This window comes from Leucopleurus acutus (genome assembly GCF_964270905.1).
Source record: "Leucopleurus acutus genome assembly, chromosome: X".
Taxonomy (NCBI): domain Eukaryota; kingdom Metazoa; phylum Chordata; class Mammalia; order Artiodactyla; family Delphinidae; genus Leucopleurus; species Leucopleurus acutus.
In genome coordinates this window covers 20,430,401-20,448,024 of record NC_139148.1, presented here as the reverse complement: position 1 = coordinate 20,448,024, position 17,624 = coordinate 20,430,401, and the positions used below count along the sequence as shown (strand labels likewise).

The 17,624-nt window shown below is 41.6% G+C and overlaps 1 protein-coding gene across 1 annotated transcript in view; it reads right to left on the bottom strand.

Annotated features, from left to right (window-relative positions):
- Nucleotides 1-16,626, bottom strand: part of POLA1 (DNA polymerase alpha 1, catalytic subunit) — a 303,995-nt gene extending 287,369 nt beyond the window's left edge. Inside the window, exons 1-4 of the mRNA XM_082864756.1 lie at nucleotides 16,525-16,626; nucleotides 11,561-11,685; nucleotides 8,492-8,588; nucleotides 6,967-7,047 (exon numbers count right to left, since the gene is read on the bottom strand). Of these exons, the coding sequence (XP_082720882.1) occupies nucleotides 6,967-7,047; nucleotides 8,492-8,588; nucleotides 11,561-11,685; nucleotides 16,525-16,567 (346 nt within the window). The 5' untranslated portion in view covers nucleotides 16,568-16,626. The remainder of the gene's footprint in view (nucleotides 1-6,966; nucleotides 7,048-8,491; nucleotides 8,589-11,560; nucleotides 11,686-16,524) is intronic.
- Between the last annotated feature and the right edge of the window lie 998 nt (nucleotides 16,627-17,624).

The window sequence follows — 17,624 nt, the reverse complement described above, 5'->3', positions numbered from 1 at the left end:
AATAGATGGAGAGATATACCATGTTCTTGGATTGGAAGAATCAACATTGTGAAAATGACTCTACTACCCAAAGCAATCTACACATTCAATGCGATCCCTATCAAACTACCACTGGCATTTTTCACAGAACTAGAACAAAAAATTTCACCATTTGTATGGAAACACAAAAGACCCCGAAGAGCCAAAGCAATCTTGAGAACGAAAAACGGAGCTGGAGGAATCAGGCTCCCTGACTTCAGACTACACTACAAAGCTACAGTAATCAAGACAGTATGGTACTGGCACAAAAACGGAAAGATAGATCAATGGAACAGAATACAAAGCCCAGAGATAAACCCACGCACATATGGTCACCTTATCTTTGATAAAGGAAGCAGGAATGTACAGTGGAGAAAGGACAGCCTCTTCAATAAGTGGTGCTGGGAAAACTGGACAGGTACATGTAAAAGTATGAGATTAGATCACTCCCTAACACCATACACAAAAATAAGCTAAAAATGGATTAAAGACCTAAATGTAAGGCCAGAAACTATCAAACTCTTAGAGGAAAACATAGGCAGGACACTCTATGACATAAGTCACAATAAGATCCTTTTTGACCCACCTCCTAGAGAAATGGAAATAAAAACAAAAATAAACAAATGGGACCTAATGAAACTTCAAAGCTTTTGCACAGCAAAGGAAACCATAAACAAGACCAAAAGACAACCCACAGAATGGGAGACAATATTCGCAAAGGAAGCAACCGACAAAGGATTAATCTCCAAAATTTATAAGCAGCTCATGCAGCTTAATAACAAAAAAACAAACAACCCAATCCAAAAATGGGCAGAAGACCTAAATAGACATTTCTCCAAAGAAGATATACAGACTGCCAACAAACACACGAAAGAATGCTCAACATCACTAATCATTAGAGAAATGTAAATCAAAACTACAATGAGATATCATCTCACACCAGTCATAATGGCCATCATCAAAAAATCTAGAAACAATAAATGCTGGAGAGCGCATGGAGAAAAGGGAACCCTCTTGCACTGCTGGTGGGAATGTAAATTGATACATCCACTGTGGAGAACAGTATGGAGGTTCCTTAAAAAACTACAAATAGTACTGCCATATGACCCAGAAATCCCACTACTAGGCATATACCCTGAGAAAACCATAATTCAGAAAGTCATGCACCAAAATGTTCATTGCAGCTCTATTTACAATATCCCAGAAATGGAAACGACCTAAGTTTCCATCATCAGATGAATGGATAAAGAAGATGTGGCACACATATACAATGGAATATTACTCAGCCATAAAAAGAAACGAAATTGAGCTATTTGTAATGAGGTGGATAGACCTAGAGTCTGTCATACAGAGTGAAGTAAGTCAGAAAGAGAGAGACAAATACCGTATGCTAACACATATATATGGAATTTAAGGAAAAAAATGTCATGAAGAACCTAGTGGTAAAACAGGAATAAAGACACAGACCTACTGGAGAATGGACTTGAGGATATGGGGAGGGGGAAGGGTAAGCTGTGACAAAGCGAGAGAGAGGCATGGACTACCAAACGTAAGGTAGATAGCTAGTGGGAAGCAGCCGCATAGCACAGGGAGATCAGCTCGGTGCTTTGTGACCGCCTGGAGGGGTGGGATAGGGAGGGAGGGTGGGAGGGAGACGCAAGAGGGAAAAGATATGGGAACATATGTATATGTGTAACTGATTCATTTTGTTGTAAAGCAGAAACTAACACACCATTGTAAAGCAATTATACTCCAATAAAGATGTAAAAAAAAAAAAAGAAAAGAAAACCACATGAATAAACCCTGGTACATCCATATAATGGAATACTATGCAGCTATATAGAAATGAGCAAGCCAGAAAGAAAGCCCTCTATGTGCTGGTATGCAGTGATTTCCAGGCTTTTGTTTTTAGCATTTCAGAATTTTCATTTTTTTCTGCATTATCAATACAGTTTTATTTCTTTTTTGTTTTCCTTTTTTAATTGAAGTATAGTTGATGTAGGATATCTTCCTAAGTGAAAAAATGCCAAGTACAGAAGTATCTATAGAAAATAACCTTTGTGTAAGAAAGAAAAGGAAATAAAAATACATACACGTAATTCCATTCCTCAGCATATACCCAAAAGAATTAAAAGCAAGTGTTCAAACAAAAACTGGTACACAAAAGTTCAGAGCAGCACTGGTCAGAATAACCAAAAGATGGACACAACCCAAATGCACTACAACTAATAAATGAATAAACAAAATGTGGTCTATCCTTGCAATCTAATAGTATTCATCCCTAAAAAGGAATGAAGTACTGATTCATGCTACAAGATGAACGAACCTTGAAAACACTATGCTAAATGAAACAGGTCAGACACAAATGTTCACATAATTGCATGATTCCAACTGTATGAAATATTCAAAATAGGAAATCCAGAGACAGAAAGCGGTTAGCAGTTGCCAGGGGCTGAGGGAAGGAAGACTGGGGAATGACTGCTTAATGGGTATGAGTTTCCATCTGGGGTGAAAGAATGTTCTGCAACTGGATAATGGTCATGGTTGCAAACACCGTTAATGCAGTAAATGTCACAGATGATAAATTTTCTGTTATGTACTTTTCACGTGCCTAAGACTATGAAAAGATTTGTAGCACATTTGTGAAAAACATAAGACAGGCGAATTTAATTTTTTAAAGAGATCATTTGGAGCAGTTTGAAAAGAGAATATAGGCAGTGGTCAAAATGTTTAGTAAACAAAATTCAGGTCCTAATAAAGAATATCAAAACAGAAGGTCAATAGAGGTTTGACTAGCAAGGAAGGCTTCACTAAGGGGCTTTAATCTCACCATTGTAGGTTAGCAGGAATTAGATAGGACAACAGGAAACAGAGAAAGAACAGGAGTCAACATTTGAGATGAAATTCTTCCACAATTTTAGGGCTTCTGTTTTGTTTTTGTTTTTTTCTTTCTTTCTTTCCGTTTTTTTTTTTCTTGGCCGTGCCACACAACATGTGGGATCTTAGATCTTAGTTCCCCAAGTAGGGATCGAACCCAGGCCCCCTGCAATGGAAGTGCGGAGTCTTAACAACTGGACCGCCAGGGAAGTCCCCAATTTGATTTGTTTTATTCGTTTTCCCACTGACTTTTCTTCATTGGGATTTAGTTGATGTTTTTCTCTCTGTTTGAAAACAACATGCCAGGGACTGGATCTACACCAAAAAGAGTTGACCTTTTACTCCCAGGCAAAACTCTACGATTTCTTCTAAGTGTTTAAAGTGGATTGCAGAATTCCATTTCCATTCTGAAGATCTTGGGACCTTACTGGGCTCCTTGGGAAAGACACTGAAACAGCAGCGACTTGTGGGTGAATGGTGACAAAGCATGGAATAGATTTCTAAGATTAGTTCTCCTTCAGAATGTCAAGTCATTCTCTCCACTGATGTATTAGTGGGAAACGATAACATAATGATTACAGAAACAGAGATGGTTCATTTATTCAATAAGTGCTGCACATTTTCTTTGCATTTGCTATTGTGATCAGCATTGAGATGATCAGGACGTGGGTCCTTTCCTCGAGAACCTCCCTGTCCAGTCCAATCTCCTAATTTACAGCTGACAAAACAAATGTCCAGAGAGGTGATGGGACTCATTCAAGATGATACAATTAACAACAACGCCAGAAACTAACACAAACCTCCTCACTTCAGGGAGGTGAAAAATCACATGGGCTCACTTCATCCTCTTCTTCATGGACTCATAAAAAGTAGGAATAACACAATTAGTCACACTACTATCTAATGGTAGGTACCAGTGTGTAGCGTTCCTACATGACACAGGTTGGCAGAAACCAGGAAGATGATCCACATAATTTAACTAATGAATGAACGAATAACATCCCACATGAAAAAAACATATACAACCTTATTTTTTTGTAAAGGGGAACACAGGAAGGATAATTAGAAACTAATAAAAATGGTTACCTATGGAGATGGGGAGAAATGAAGTAGAAAGCATAGAGGTGAGAGTAAAAGTTATCTAGTCTATTTCTTGAATATCATTTTGATTTTTAAGCCATAAAAATGTTTTACAATACTCAAAAACTAAAATTAAAACAAAAGGAAAAAAAAGGATATTTTTAAAAGCCTAAATTCAAATACAAGCAAAAACAAATGAACCTGTGTAGTAAACTGATACTACAGCACACAGAAAAAAATTACTTCATATAGCTTCTAAACACAACACCGTCACCATACACCCTCAGTAGGATATATGCCAAGAACAAATAAAACTGCAAAGAGGACTTCCCCGGTGGTCCAGTGGTTAAGACTCCGTGATTCCACTGCAGGGGGCACGGGTTCAATCCCTGGTGGGGGAAGTTCCCCATACCATGCAGTGCGGCCAAAAACAAATTTTAAAAACTGCAAAGAAATTGTAAACTTTACTTAGAAGGGTTGTTGCTAGAGGTATAGGTTTAGTAACTCTAAAATTCCCAAAATTATTCTGAGTATATTTTAGAAGACAAGGGTTTTCACTGAGGGTGAAGCTAAACACAAATACAGATTGGGAAAGTGAAGTACCCTGTGGTTTTACACTTGAATCGAATGTATCAGTATGAATTCACAGCATACATGTATATATAATCTCCTAGCTCTGTTCACTGAAAGGGCCTAGAAACCATTACATCCCAGGAGCAACGAGCACATCCCTCCCCCAGATCTGCTACCATTCTCTACTAAAAGGGACCATGATTCTTGGGAGAAATGGGTGATGCCAGGTCTAGGACAGGAATCACCCAAGGAGAACCTGGAACATCTTGTTGGCCCAGAAAGCAAGGAAATGCTCAAAGACTGATGAGACCATGTCAAAAGGACAGTAGAGCCAGCTCAAAGGGTCTCCCACTGCCAAATTTGTGGTAATTTGCACATCAAACAGAAAAACGATGATAATGGATACTGAACTGTAACAGCACTTTTATTTAAATCCATGAGTTTGAAATGCTAATTTAAAAAAGGAGAGTAAGGGGAATTCCCCGGCAGTCCAGTGGTTAGCACTCGGCACTCTCACTGCCGGGCCAGGTTCAATCACTGGTTGGGGAACTAAGATCCCACAAGCTGCACGGTGTGGCCAAAAAAAAAAAAAAAAACGGGTAAGGATCATCAGTAGAGGCTGAAAGCACTGGGTAAAAGTTGGTGGGAAAAAGGGATATACACACACTGTTTCAAATTATCACCCTTATTTCCATTAATTACAAAGGTGGAAAGGTAGCTTCACAAGGAAGAGATCTGACAAACATCATCTTAAACCAAGAGATCAAACTTCTTTTCACCAGTAATGGGACAAACTGACCTTATGTGTCCCTGATATGAGTGGCAAGGACACAAGTTCATCTAAATTTTATTTTTGTCAAAATATTTAACCTGATTCTAAGCACAAAAAGACAATCAGGCAAATCCCAGGTTGTGGGACATTCAGCAAAACAACCAGCCTGGTCGTTTTTTGTTGTTTTTTTTTTTTTTTTAATTTTATTTTTGGCCACACAACATGGCTTGCCAGGATCTTAGTTCCCCGACCAGGGATCGAACCCACACCCTCGGCAGTGAAAGCATGGAGTCCTAACCACTGGACCCCCCAGGGAACTCCCTGGTCCCTTTAAAAATGTCAATGTCATGAAAGACATTGGGCCAGAGAGGGAGGAAGGAGGGATGGTGCTGCTCTCTACACTAAATAAGACTAAAGAGACATGAAAAGCCAAGTGGACACTGCATTTTTAAAAACAGTTATAAAAGACATTATTGGGCTAACTGGGGAAATCTTAATATGGACAAAATCTTAGATAATATCCTGAGAATGGTACTGTGACTAAAAAGACAAGAACCCTTGTTCTTAGGAGATCACCACTGAAGCATGTCTACAACTTACTTTCAATAAATTCACCAAAAACAAAGTCTGCATGTATGTGTCTGGGAAAGGGGAAGAGGGACAAAGTGAACAAATGTCATAAAATGTTAATAATCTACAAATTAAGATGCAGACTTTCTGAAAAGGGTAAAGAGAGCACAGATTTTAGGTTTTGTGGCCACACACGTCTCTTAAGCTGTTGCACATTCTTCTTTGAATTTTTCTTTTCTTTTTTTACACACACTTTAAAAATGTAAAAGCCATTCTTAGCTTGAGGGCTATATAGTAACAGGAATGATTTCCTTCTGGGGTAATGAAATCGATTGTGGTGATGGCTGTACTACTGTAACTATACTGAAAGCCACTGAAATGTTCACTTTAAATAGGTGAAGTGTATGGTATGTTAATTATGTCTCAATAAAGCTGTTCAAAAATAAACGGGCCGTAAGTGGGCCATAAACAAACTGGCCATAAGTGGGCCACAGAGTGCTGACCAGTGATCTACCACTTGGTGGTAATAATGAACTAAACCAAAAAAACAAATACTGAAGGGAATTTTCCCCTCTCATTTTACAGGAACTAAGTCAGGCTTGTTTACTCAAAAAAATTTTTTTGCCAATGATTGTGTAGCTAAGAAACTATGACACATACATTCATATCATTTTAAATTTCAATTAAACAAAGCAACTTGACAGAAGTTCTAAACCTTGTTATTGTACTGTACTTCTATCAAAGAGCTAAAATTCTAAGTATGTCACTTCAGTAGGAATGAAAAGACATCAATTCTTGCAGCCCCCAAAATTATCAAGTCTAAAATGACCACAGGACTAAAAGTTCCAAAATAAGTAAGACTAAACTCTTTGGATAACAGAGACATGATACTTCATTTCCTGGTTGTTTATGCTTTTTGCATTTAATTTTCTACATAACTACGCTTCTTTCAACATTAGAACATTTTTTATACTGAAAAACAATTGTGGTAGGTCCTTTTTCCTTAAAGAAACTGTGTCAAAGTACCAAGTCATCTGAAATTTTAGACAATTCTATATATCTCAAAATGCAGATACCTTTCTCATGGGAATCAAGGGCATGATCTTCAAGGTCATCATCAAAAATCTCTCGGCCATCCTCCACATAGCCAATACCATCTGCAAGAACAAAATGTAGTATCAGGATCAAATTTCTAAAATTGGCCAATAATATTTTAGCCATGACAAAAAGATTAAAAAAAAACCCTTTTATACCCACTCAGAGGTTCTCCTGGCCCAGGCCATTTTTAAGTGCAGCAGAATCCTGTTCAACCAGAAGTCAGATGAAACACAGCACCCACACACGTTTTCTGAGTCAAAACCAAAGGATATACAGTTGACCCTTGAACAACCTGGGGGTTAATCCACACATAACTTAGTCAGCCATCAGTATCCACAGTTCTTCCAAATCTGCGGATTCAACCAACCACGGACCATGTAGTACTGTAGTATTTAATACTGAAAAATATCCACATACAAGTGGACCCAAGCAGTTCAAACCCATATTGTTCAAGGATCAACTGTATACTATGCCTATTTAGGTGAACTAAGGTAATCATTTGGCCCATAGGATCAAAGTTTGCCACAATAGGATGCTTTACAGTACTTCTACTCTACCAGAAGAATAAAAAGTAAAAGAATCGGGCTTCCCTGGTGGCGCAGTGGTTGAGAGTCCGCCTGCCGATGCAGGGGACGCGGGCTCGTACCCCAGTGTGGGAAGATCCCACATGCCACGGAGTGGCTGGGCCCGCGAGCCATGGTCGCTAAGCCTGCGCGTCCAAAGCCTGTGCTCCGCAACGGGAGAGGCCACAACAGTGAGAGGCCCACATACCACAAAAAAAAAAAGTAAAAGAATCAAGATCACCAGAAGTCGGGCTTCCCTGGTGGTGCAGTGGTTAAGAATCCGCCTGCCGATGCAGGAGACACGAGTTCAATCCCTGGTCTGGGAAGATCCGACATGCCACAGAGCAATGAAGCCCGTGCGCCACAACTACTGAGCCTGGAAAGCCGGCAATATAGCTAAGTTCAATTACAGAAGTAGGAACAAAAATATAGTGGCAGGCACAGTCTACACCCCCCTCCCTCTGCTCCGCAGTCAGCACTCACACGCCCAAGAAGTCAAGTCCCACAAACAGGAACCATCGAGCTTTCCACAAGGGCTGTAAGAACATGGGGACCAGCCTCTGCCCGGGGCCCCTGCCAAAGTTACTCTTCACGAGTACAGTCTCCTGTAATCCTCACAGCCGTTCTGTGATATAGAGTTTTCCTACGCCCCATCACATGGGGATGGCCCACAGGTTCCTTCCAATTGCTACAGTCATTTCCTGGAGGATTTATACTATAGCCTGAGGTGTGTGCCTGGCTTCTCCAAAATGTCCCTCAATAAACTTCCTATTTTTCTGATTCCACACCCTCAAATCATGCATTTGAGGAAAACCCAAACCAAAGGTATGACCTTAAGTTAGCGCCTTACATCTGCCCAAGCAAAGCAGCAACTCCACCGAGTGAGAAGCTACGAAAAGCAAATGATACAGTGCCTGGCAGGCGGTTTCTTCCCACATACCATCATCCACGATCCAGTCGTCATCCTGGCGGGCCTGGACCAGCTTCGAGTACTGTTCCTCATCAACTTCTTCATAAACACTTGTGAAGTCCTCTACCTGCCATCGTACAAGTTTGAGAGAGCTTCAAGTGGAGTGAAAGTGTTAAACAATTCTGATGAAAAAATTGTCAAATTCAAAGTGGAATGGCAGCCTGAAGGAGTAGCTGCAACCAAATCATGAGTTCTGACATTCAACACCACTGCAGGATTTTCCTTAAATAGACATCAATTAACTTAGCATTCCTTTTAGGTGGGTGTTAACATAAGATATTAAATGATTCCATTAGCATAATATACTTGTCACACCAGCAATTACTCATCTACTTCATAAAAAACAAACTGAATTATAGCCAATTCTTCATTAGCTGCTTTGGGGATTAGTCACTTGTAATTTTGAGACTGGTTTCTCCTGTACTTGACAAACCTGTAAGACATGCCACCTCCCTCTCCACTAGCTGACGGTGCCCCACAAATGGACAATAATCTTAATAACTGTTCAACCAACCAAATGTAATTCAAAAGGAAAATCTCCCCCATCCATCCCCCTCCAAAAATCAGCAAAACACACACTACGGGTACACTAGAAATGGTTTTTGAGTGATCCCTATTTGTATTACCACCGATTCCCCACCATTTTCAGGTCTTAAAAACTGAGGGCAAGTGCGGAGAGAATGGCAAGGCCTGAAATCATATGGGCTGCCCGACCGCCAGAAGGCCAGAACACCACAAACTACTGGCCTGAACAGAGCAGACCACCTCAGCACAGTTAAAGCAACAGACAGCATAGATGCACACCACTGCAGTGAGAATTTGGCGGGCTGGTTAGCAAGAACTTAAAGATACCTCGTTAAAAACTCCCCCTTCTCTTGAGAGTTCTGCCTTTTCAAGTGGGGACTGGAGGAAACGACCAACTCCATCTGAAGAGCTAAGATTCTAGGAGAAAACACCTGGACACAGAGCTCTGAGAGCCTGATGGGTAGAGTTGACTGGATTTCTGCCACACCTACCTGGGCTTATAGTAATTACAGGATTAAGCTTAGTTTTTACCTCCAGTTTAATCTACTCAACAGGGATCACTGGCAAACACTGATCTGGCCTTTGATCATTTGATGACAGAAATTACCTGCCCTACCAAATTAAGTTTTTTGACAACCCAAACACAAACTAGTCTAATTAAAATGACTGTACTGACCAACTTTCTTTTTGAGGGGAGAGGGAACTGGCAAGGTTAGCTTTGTTGGCTTAAGTCTATCATGCATACTGTGTCTCTCGTTTAAGCAACTCATTTATATACTATCAAAAGACACCTGAAAACTATTTTTAAAAAATAGTGACAAAGTGAGAGAGAGGCATGGACATATATACACTACCAAACGTAAGGTAGATAGCTAGTGGGAAGCAGCCGCATAGCACAGGGAGATCAGCTCGGTGCTTTGTGACCACCTAGAGGGGTGGGATAGGGAGGGTGGGAGGGAGGGAGACGCAAGCGGGAAGAGATATGGGAACATATGTATATATATAACTGATTCATTTTGTTGTGAAGCAGAAACTAACACACCATTGTAAAGCAATTATACTCCAATAAAGATGTTAAAAAAATAAAAATAAATAAAAAACAATAATAATAAACAATAAAACAAATATTGTTCTAAAATATAAAACAAAATTTAAAAAAAATTTTTAAATATCATTTTGAGGGCTTCCCTGGTGGCGGAGTGGTTGAGAGTCCGCCTGCCGATGCAGGGCACACGGGTTCGTGCCCTGGTCCGGGAAGATCCCACATGCCGCGGAGCGGCTGGGCCCGTGAGCCATGGCCGCTGAGCCTGCGCGTCCGGAGCCTGTGCTCCGCAACGGGAGAGGCCACAGCAGTGAGAGGCCCGCGTACCGCAAAAAAAAAAAAAAAAAAAAAAAAAATCATTTTGCGTTAAAAAGTCATTTTGACTCAATCTCTAAAAACACTGCTACTGCTCAGCTTGAACTCTTAGAGCCATGCCATTAACATCAGCGATTAATGGGAAATCAGTCACATGGTGTCAACATCTGAAATGCCCCACAGAACTCCTTTATAGAAGTACCTACATTAAAAATGCTTTACTCTTGCTTTACTGTAATCCTTTTAGCAACCCTTTATGATCTGGTTGACTCCCTTAACTTGAATGAATGGTGCCAAATGACAAAAATCCTCTTCTACTTGCTTACTAGCCCAACACAGAACAGGCCATGGCTAAACAGGCACATTCTGAAGCCAGGCTGCCTGGGTTCCAATCAAGGCTCTGCCACTGTGACCTCAGATACCTCCCATGAGAAATGCTGTTAATCACAGTATCTAATTTTATATGGTATTGGAAGGATTAAATAAATGAACATATTTGTAAAAGCACTTAGAACAGTGTTAGCTGAAAAACTGCATTAGTTGCTATTGTTGCTGTTGATATTATTATTTTCTCATATTAATCACTTTCCAGCCCTGAGGCAGTTAACATCCTCAGGGAGTGCCCTCAATGTGAAGCTAGACAATGTTGTGCAGATGGTACCAATCTGCTTTTCTACCTGCAGGGCATCGACAGTGGGTAGGGGAAAAGAGCCAAAAGGGCATCACATTCAATCCTACACGCAGGACACAGCAGAGGGAAGGTCCAAGTCCCTACCGCGCTCCCCTTGCATATGAGATTAGGAACAATTCTCTCCAAGGAGCAGCAGTGCTGGGCTAGACTGCTCAATACCTTATGAGTAAAGTAAAAGCATCTGTAAGTTCCCTCAACGAAGCCATGGAACTTAGCAGAGATGCAGCGTGCTTACTAATTTTAAAATCATCTGTAAGGTGCCTCATAGGAACTTTAAGAGTTCAGTAGTCTCCCATAACCTGTAAATCTACCTCATACCCATATGTTTGATATTAAGAAATTACTATTATAAGAAGCTTTAAATATATGCATATTTCTAATCAGTGACAAAGGTGACCTAAAATTATGTACAGGCTATGAATTAGATGAAGCACAGGAGAAAAAGCCCAGAAAAATGGTTACTTACTTCATATTTATACTTCTCACCAGCTTTAGCCCTTTTCAGTCTTTCCAGAGCTTCCTGTCGCCCTTTCTTTGATTTCTTCTCTCTCCGGGATCGAGAAGTTACAAAACTCCCTGAATCTGACACAGCTGAAAAGAAGCCAAATTTACATGAGATGTACAAAATTGTCAGCCATCTTCCCTCAAAAACAAAGCAAGTTTTTAGCCAATAGTAATATACAAGTTTAATGTTATACAAATGGATTCTTTTTATAATGGAAATAATTCACAAGCTCAGGGCTGAATCTGCAGCTCCTGTGGCTCTTCAGAAATTTCCAGCTGAAGCAACTGTTATTTTTTTTCCGCCAAAAAGAGAAAAATTCCAAATTCAACTGATATCCCCTGGAGACACTAAAGGGAGATCAGTCGTTAACCCACAACCTTTCCCAGGGAAACGGCAGGCCGTTAAGTGGTTATGAAAGGGACAATTCATTTTGTGTTCTGTTAATCAACATTTGAAAGGCTTTGAGGAGCACCTGCTCTTTGCAAAGTACCAGGCGCTCTGAGAGACACAAAGATAAGAAAGACAGGGCCCACAGACTCACAGAATTTACAATCTGACCTGGGAGATACCTGGCAGACCTCGGAGATACTGTGGGTTCAGTTCCAGACCAACACCCATAAAGTGAATATCGCAATAAAGTTAGTCACACGAATTTTTTTTTTTTTGGTTTCCCAGGGCATATAAGGATTATGTTTACACCATACTGTAGTCTATTAAGTATGCAAAAGCATTATGTCTTTAAAAATACTTTATTGGTAAAAACGCTAACCATCATCTGAGCCTTCAGTGAGTTGTAGTAACATCCAAGATCCCTGATTACAGATCACCATAACAAATATAATAATGAAAAATGTGAGAATTACCAAAATAATGTTAACACAGGGACATGAAGTAATAAGCAAAGGCTGTTGGGAAAATGGCACCAACAGACTTGCCCGATGCAGGGATGCCACAATCTTCAATTTGTAAAAAAAAAAAAAAAAAAGCAGTATCTGTGAAGCACAATAAAGCGAGATATGCTTGTAAGTAGCAACTAACTCTAAAACAATTTTTAGAAGTAACACATGCCCTCACAGAAGCACAGATAAAGTGTCTGGAATTCCAAAGGAAGGATAAATTGGGGGTTGGGAGAATTTAACAAAGGTGGCTCTGAGGAGATTCTTGATTCCACCACTGATTTCCAGGCCTCATGCAGTTGGTTACGACATTAGAGGATGAGGTGAAAGATTACAAAGATTAAAATGTGTTTTGTAGAAAATTACTGAAGTACCAGAGAGCCTCAGTGGTCAGTCATTCAACTTTTGAATTACTCACACTTTGGGTCATCATAAACTGACCACCTCACACACGTACTGAAAAGATTTCATCCACAGAATGAAGACTTTCATATGCCAGCTGATGAATACCCAAGCCAAGCAAGACAGTGCCTCCTGCCAGCGATGAGTTGAGGCTCAGCACGACTGCCACCTATGTCTGTGAAATTGAGTACTGTATTGTATTTGTGCTAATTATTTTATAAAAAGTAGTAAGCACAGAAAAGGAGAAGTATTGATAACAGGCATCCTAAAAGCTCCAACCCCCCTGGAACATTCATAACAACATTCAGCTGTTTGACTAAGTGTTTGAAATAGAAAATGCAATTTACAGACCATGTACCAAGTGCTGGCAATAAACTGTTGAAAACTGTATCTTAAAGGTGAGGCATAATTAGAGATTTTTTTCCCCTAGCTTTCTGGAAATGGAATCTCTCTATAACATCTCAGCCTATTGTTTGACTTTCACATTTGACTTTTAAATCCATTTTCAGAAAGGCATTAAGGAATGCAGATACTTAATGATGACAGCCACAAAATCTTGGGTGTCACTCAAATGATTTCAAAAAATCGTGAGCAGGCCTACATGAAAAGGTTTTGGAGATTATGGAACATGACCACTGAGAGTGAAAAGGTGGCCTCAGTGTATTCCCTTCAAGACTCCCTTGACTCCTTTGTCAGATTATCCTGACAAAAACCATAGATTCTCAATAAGACGTATTCCACAGGCAACAATGTGCCACTCTAAGGGTTTGGGGTACAATTACAAATAGGACAGAGTTGCCGGTCCTCAAGGGGCTCCCAGTCAAGGAAAGCAAAAAGACCTGAGGCTCCCACCATCATATAAAGATGGTGCCGTATTAGAGGTAGGAAGCCAGTATTGAGGAAATGTAGAAAAGAGAGCCATTAATTTTGCCTGGGAAATCAGAGAAGGCTTCACAGGGGAGGTTCCCAACACAGAAAGAGTAGAATTTCACTATCAGAGTACAGGGTAACAAGGGGCACAAGCAAAGGAAAAGGCATGAGCCAAATTACAAAGGGATGAAAATGCAAGGTGTATTCAGAAACCAAGAGGAAGTCAATGTGGAAGGTAAGCTGGACATGACAGCATAGAGTGAGTGGGAGGAGATCAGGAAGAAGCAGCACAACCAGGCTCTGCCACTTACTGGGTGACATGAGACAACCAGTTAACCTTTCTGAGCTACAGTGGCCAGGTGTCTTGTTTTTTAAGCTGCACAGCATCAGAATCTGTGAAGTCCCCCCTCCCTTATGCCCTTGCAGCTAGGGCATGGGCATATAAAATAGGCCCTCCAATTATGAACACCTGCTCAGACTTTAAATCACAAGCTAGTGTAACAAGGAAAGGGGGACGGCTAATGGAAGATTCTAGAAGTAGCAACAGCTACAGGAGGATTGAGTACCTGGAACAACAGTGCCAGCAATGTCCCAAGGTACTTGAAGGCTCTAATTTCAAGTACTTGGCCATGGTTGGCAAAAACCTCCTCAATGGACCAGTTTTGTGGCATGATTTTAACCACTGTTCCTAGCTAAGGTGCCCCCTGACTGGCTCTCCGGAGTTTGTGAACACCACAGTATCCTTCAGATAAATTCCTTTTCAGTTTAAATCAACTGGGGTTGGTTCCTGTAGCCTACACCTAAGGACTCTAATGCAGAGCCTCAGGGTCCTCATATGTGAAATGGGGATAATCATGTCTGCTTCATAAAGTTGTTAAGGATTAAATGAAGATGCTTGGCTTACTTTGTACTCAGCAATACAGGAGCTCACTTAATGTGTATGTGTGTGTGTGTACAGATGCACACACATATGCCAACACCTCATAATTAGCACTAACATGGTCTAGCTTCTAGAAAACAAAAATAAAGCAAAGCCGTTTTCTCAGGGAAGCCCCAATATAGCACTGCATATGATTACATGTTTATATCTCAACTCCATGAAGAGAAAAACCATGCCCAGCTTACCTACCACTTTAACACCAGAGCCTGACAGAATGCCTGTACCTCGTAGGTACATAATGAATATTTGCTGAATGAACCACTGTACCTGCTTTTTTTAATCATTAAACTCTCCCCTATCCATTTCCATATACAGTAACAGCTAGTTATAGACCTTTCAACTTTTCACAGCCACCCCATCTTCTAATACTTAAGGAGAAAAAAGGCCTAAATTTTCCTTTATGGAATATGTCTCCAATGCTTCAAGTAGGTAAGTTAGCAAAAAAAAAAAAAAAGAAGAAGAAGCATGAAAAAAATCCAGTTACCGAAGTTTAAATATTACCATCTGGAGTACCCCCACCACCCCCCAAGGCAGACACACACAAGGCTGCAACAGTCTTTCAGGTAACAATCTTTCCAAGTTGGCTGGAAAGGAAAAATTCCAGTCACAAGTCCCCAGCCACTCATCAACACCATGACTTAAGAGGGATCTCAAGATTGCACGATGTCCTCCAAAGAGTGATTTCTTGATGTTCACGGAGAACGTAGTTTTTAGGGTGAAGAAAGGGCTTAGCGACATATCACTGATGGAGGGCTGCAAAGACTGTTCACATACATCCCACATTCCATTTGTAATTCAGGCTAGTGGGCTCTCCAAAACAAATTGTCTTAAAAAGCGAAAGGCTAGAAGAACAAATTGAAATCTGTGATTCACGACTAGGTGAATGCAAAGGAAGCTGATTAGGAAGCAAGTTCTCATCAATGGTGATGTATTTGAGTGACAGGAGATGTGATGCTTGAGCTGAGAGAGTGAAGCACCTAATTTTAAGTTGGAAGTTCACTGAAATCACACTTTAGTTGCACACTGCTCAAAACTCAGAAATCAGACAAATCCATTTGCATTTTTGTATTCTATTTTTGGAGATAGAATATTACCACTAAAAACGGAGTAATATACAAGGCATCCGAAATGCTGCTGAAATGATACTTTTTTTTTAGAAGCTTCACCTGAGATGACTAGATTGTGAACACTTTCTGTGCGGCACCTGAAGAACTTTCCATAGAATTTGAAAAAAAATTGTTAATGCATAAAGTAGAAACCTATTACCTACAAAGACAAAACGCGTTTGTATCTTCACGTGACAGCACTTAGAGCTTTCTTTCCTGCTGAGGTACAACGTGTAACAACCTCCCCAGCAGTTTACCAAGGGAAGGGCGCACATCCGTTCCGTCCCAGCCCTCAAGCGGACACCTGGGGCGGGAGCAATGAAATACTTTCGGCCAATACTGTGCCCCACCGGGGCCAGTCTCATGAAGGTGTGCCCAGCACGTGGGATGAGATTCACCAAAAGAAATGAAAAGAAAGGCAGCCAAGTGCGGAGACCCGCAGCGAGAGAGGTGAGGCAGCCTCCCAAACAAAAAGCCCCGCAGGGGGTTGCTCGGGCTTGCCAGGACCCCACAGCCCTGCAAAGAAGACCTGTCCGAGGCCTCACAGGTTCCAGTCCTGGACGTCCGAGGTCCGCGCCCAAAGAGACCGGCGGGTCAACCCGGGCGTGCGCCTACCTAAGAAAAAAATAAAACAGAGCCCCCACCACCCACAATCATGCCACAGTCTCCGCACTCTCAACTGGGCACCCCGCGCGCGGGGTCATCTCTCACCGCTCGCCCCCAGCTCGCAGTCATCGCCGTACGCCAGCGCCATGGTCCCGGAGTCTTCCGATTCCGCGCCAACCAGCCCGAAACTGGCGCGGAGGCCGACACAGGCGCCACCCAGAAAGCCAATCAGCAGCTCCGGAGGCTGCCGACTTCCGCCCGGAAGGCCACTGACGTGCCGCGCCGCGCCGCGCCGCGCCGCGCCGCGCAGCGCCCCGCCCCCGGCCTTCCCGCGGGCGCGCGTTTGGCGCCCCGTGATGACCCCTTAGGGAAAAGAGCGAGCGGCGGGGGAGGCCGTGGAGAGCAGAAAAAGAAAGCGGTCGGGCGCTGGAAAAGAGCCTCCTGGAGACTCGCTGCGCAGGCGCACCCATGCTGATGGGAAAAGATTTGGGCCCCTTGGAGTAGGAGCTTTCTGGTTCTGAGGGTTGATTTTCCGAGAAAAGGGGCGCGGGAGGCAGTAGGGTGGGCGTGGTTGAACGGGTTTCCCAGGAGCCTGGGAAAACGACTGCCTACTGCTGCGCACTCGGAGTCTTGCCTGATACTTTGCTTCTCTGAGAACGAATACAGTCGCTGTGTGATATATGGTATTGCAATATATGCACCAAGTTAACCAAAAGATCAAAAATACCATCACCAATACGGGGCCTCCCGATGTGGTGCAGTTGGAAAAAAGGAACAATATCACCTATATAGTCTTCTTGCAAATAATGTTTAACCTGAATCTAACCATGAAGAAACAATCAGATGTATTCAAAACGTAGAACAATCTATAAAACAACTGGCCTGGACTCCTGCAAAATGTCAATGTTATGAAAGATAAAAAGGGCATTAGATTCTTGTGTTTGGTACAATGCGTGCAATGTATGCACCTCATATATTGTTTTTTTTCATTTATTGTTTAATAGTAAAACCAGAGACGTCTACATGTATATCTTAACTAGAGAGCACTATTTAAAGCAAGAACTTAGAATAAGAATTAACCATCTGGTTAATTCTTTCTACAATTTGTATAGAATTAACTTTAACCATTGAGGCCAATACATCTGAACACTTTTTTCAAACCCACTAGTGCACAGGGCTCTTGGTTCCCCCCACCCCCTACCCCT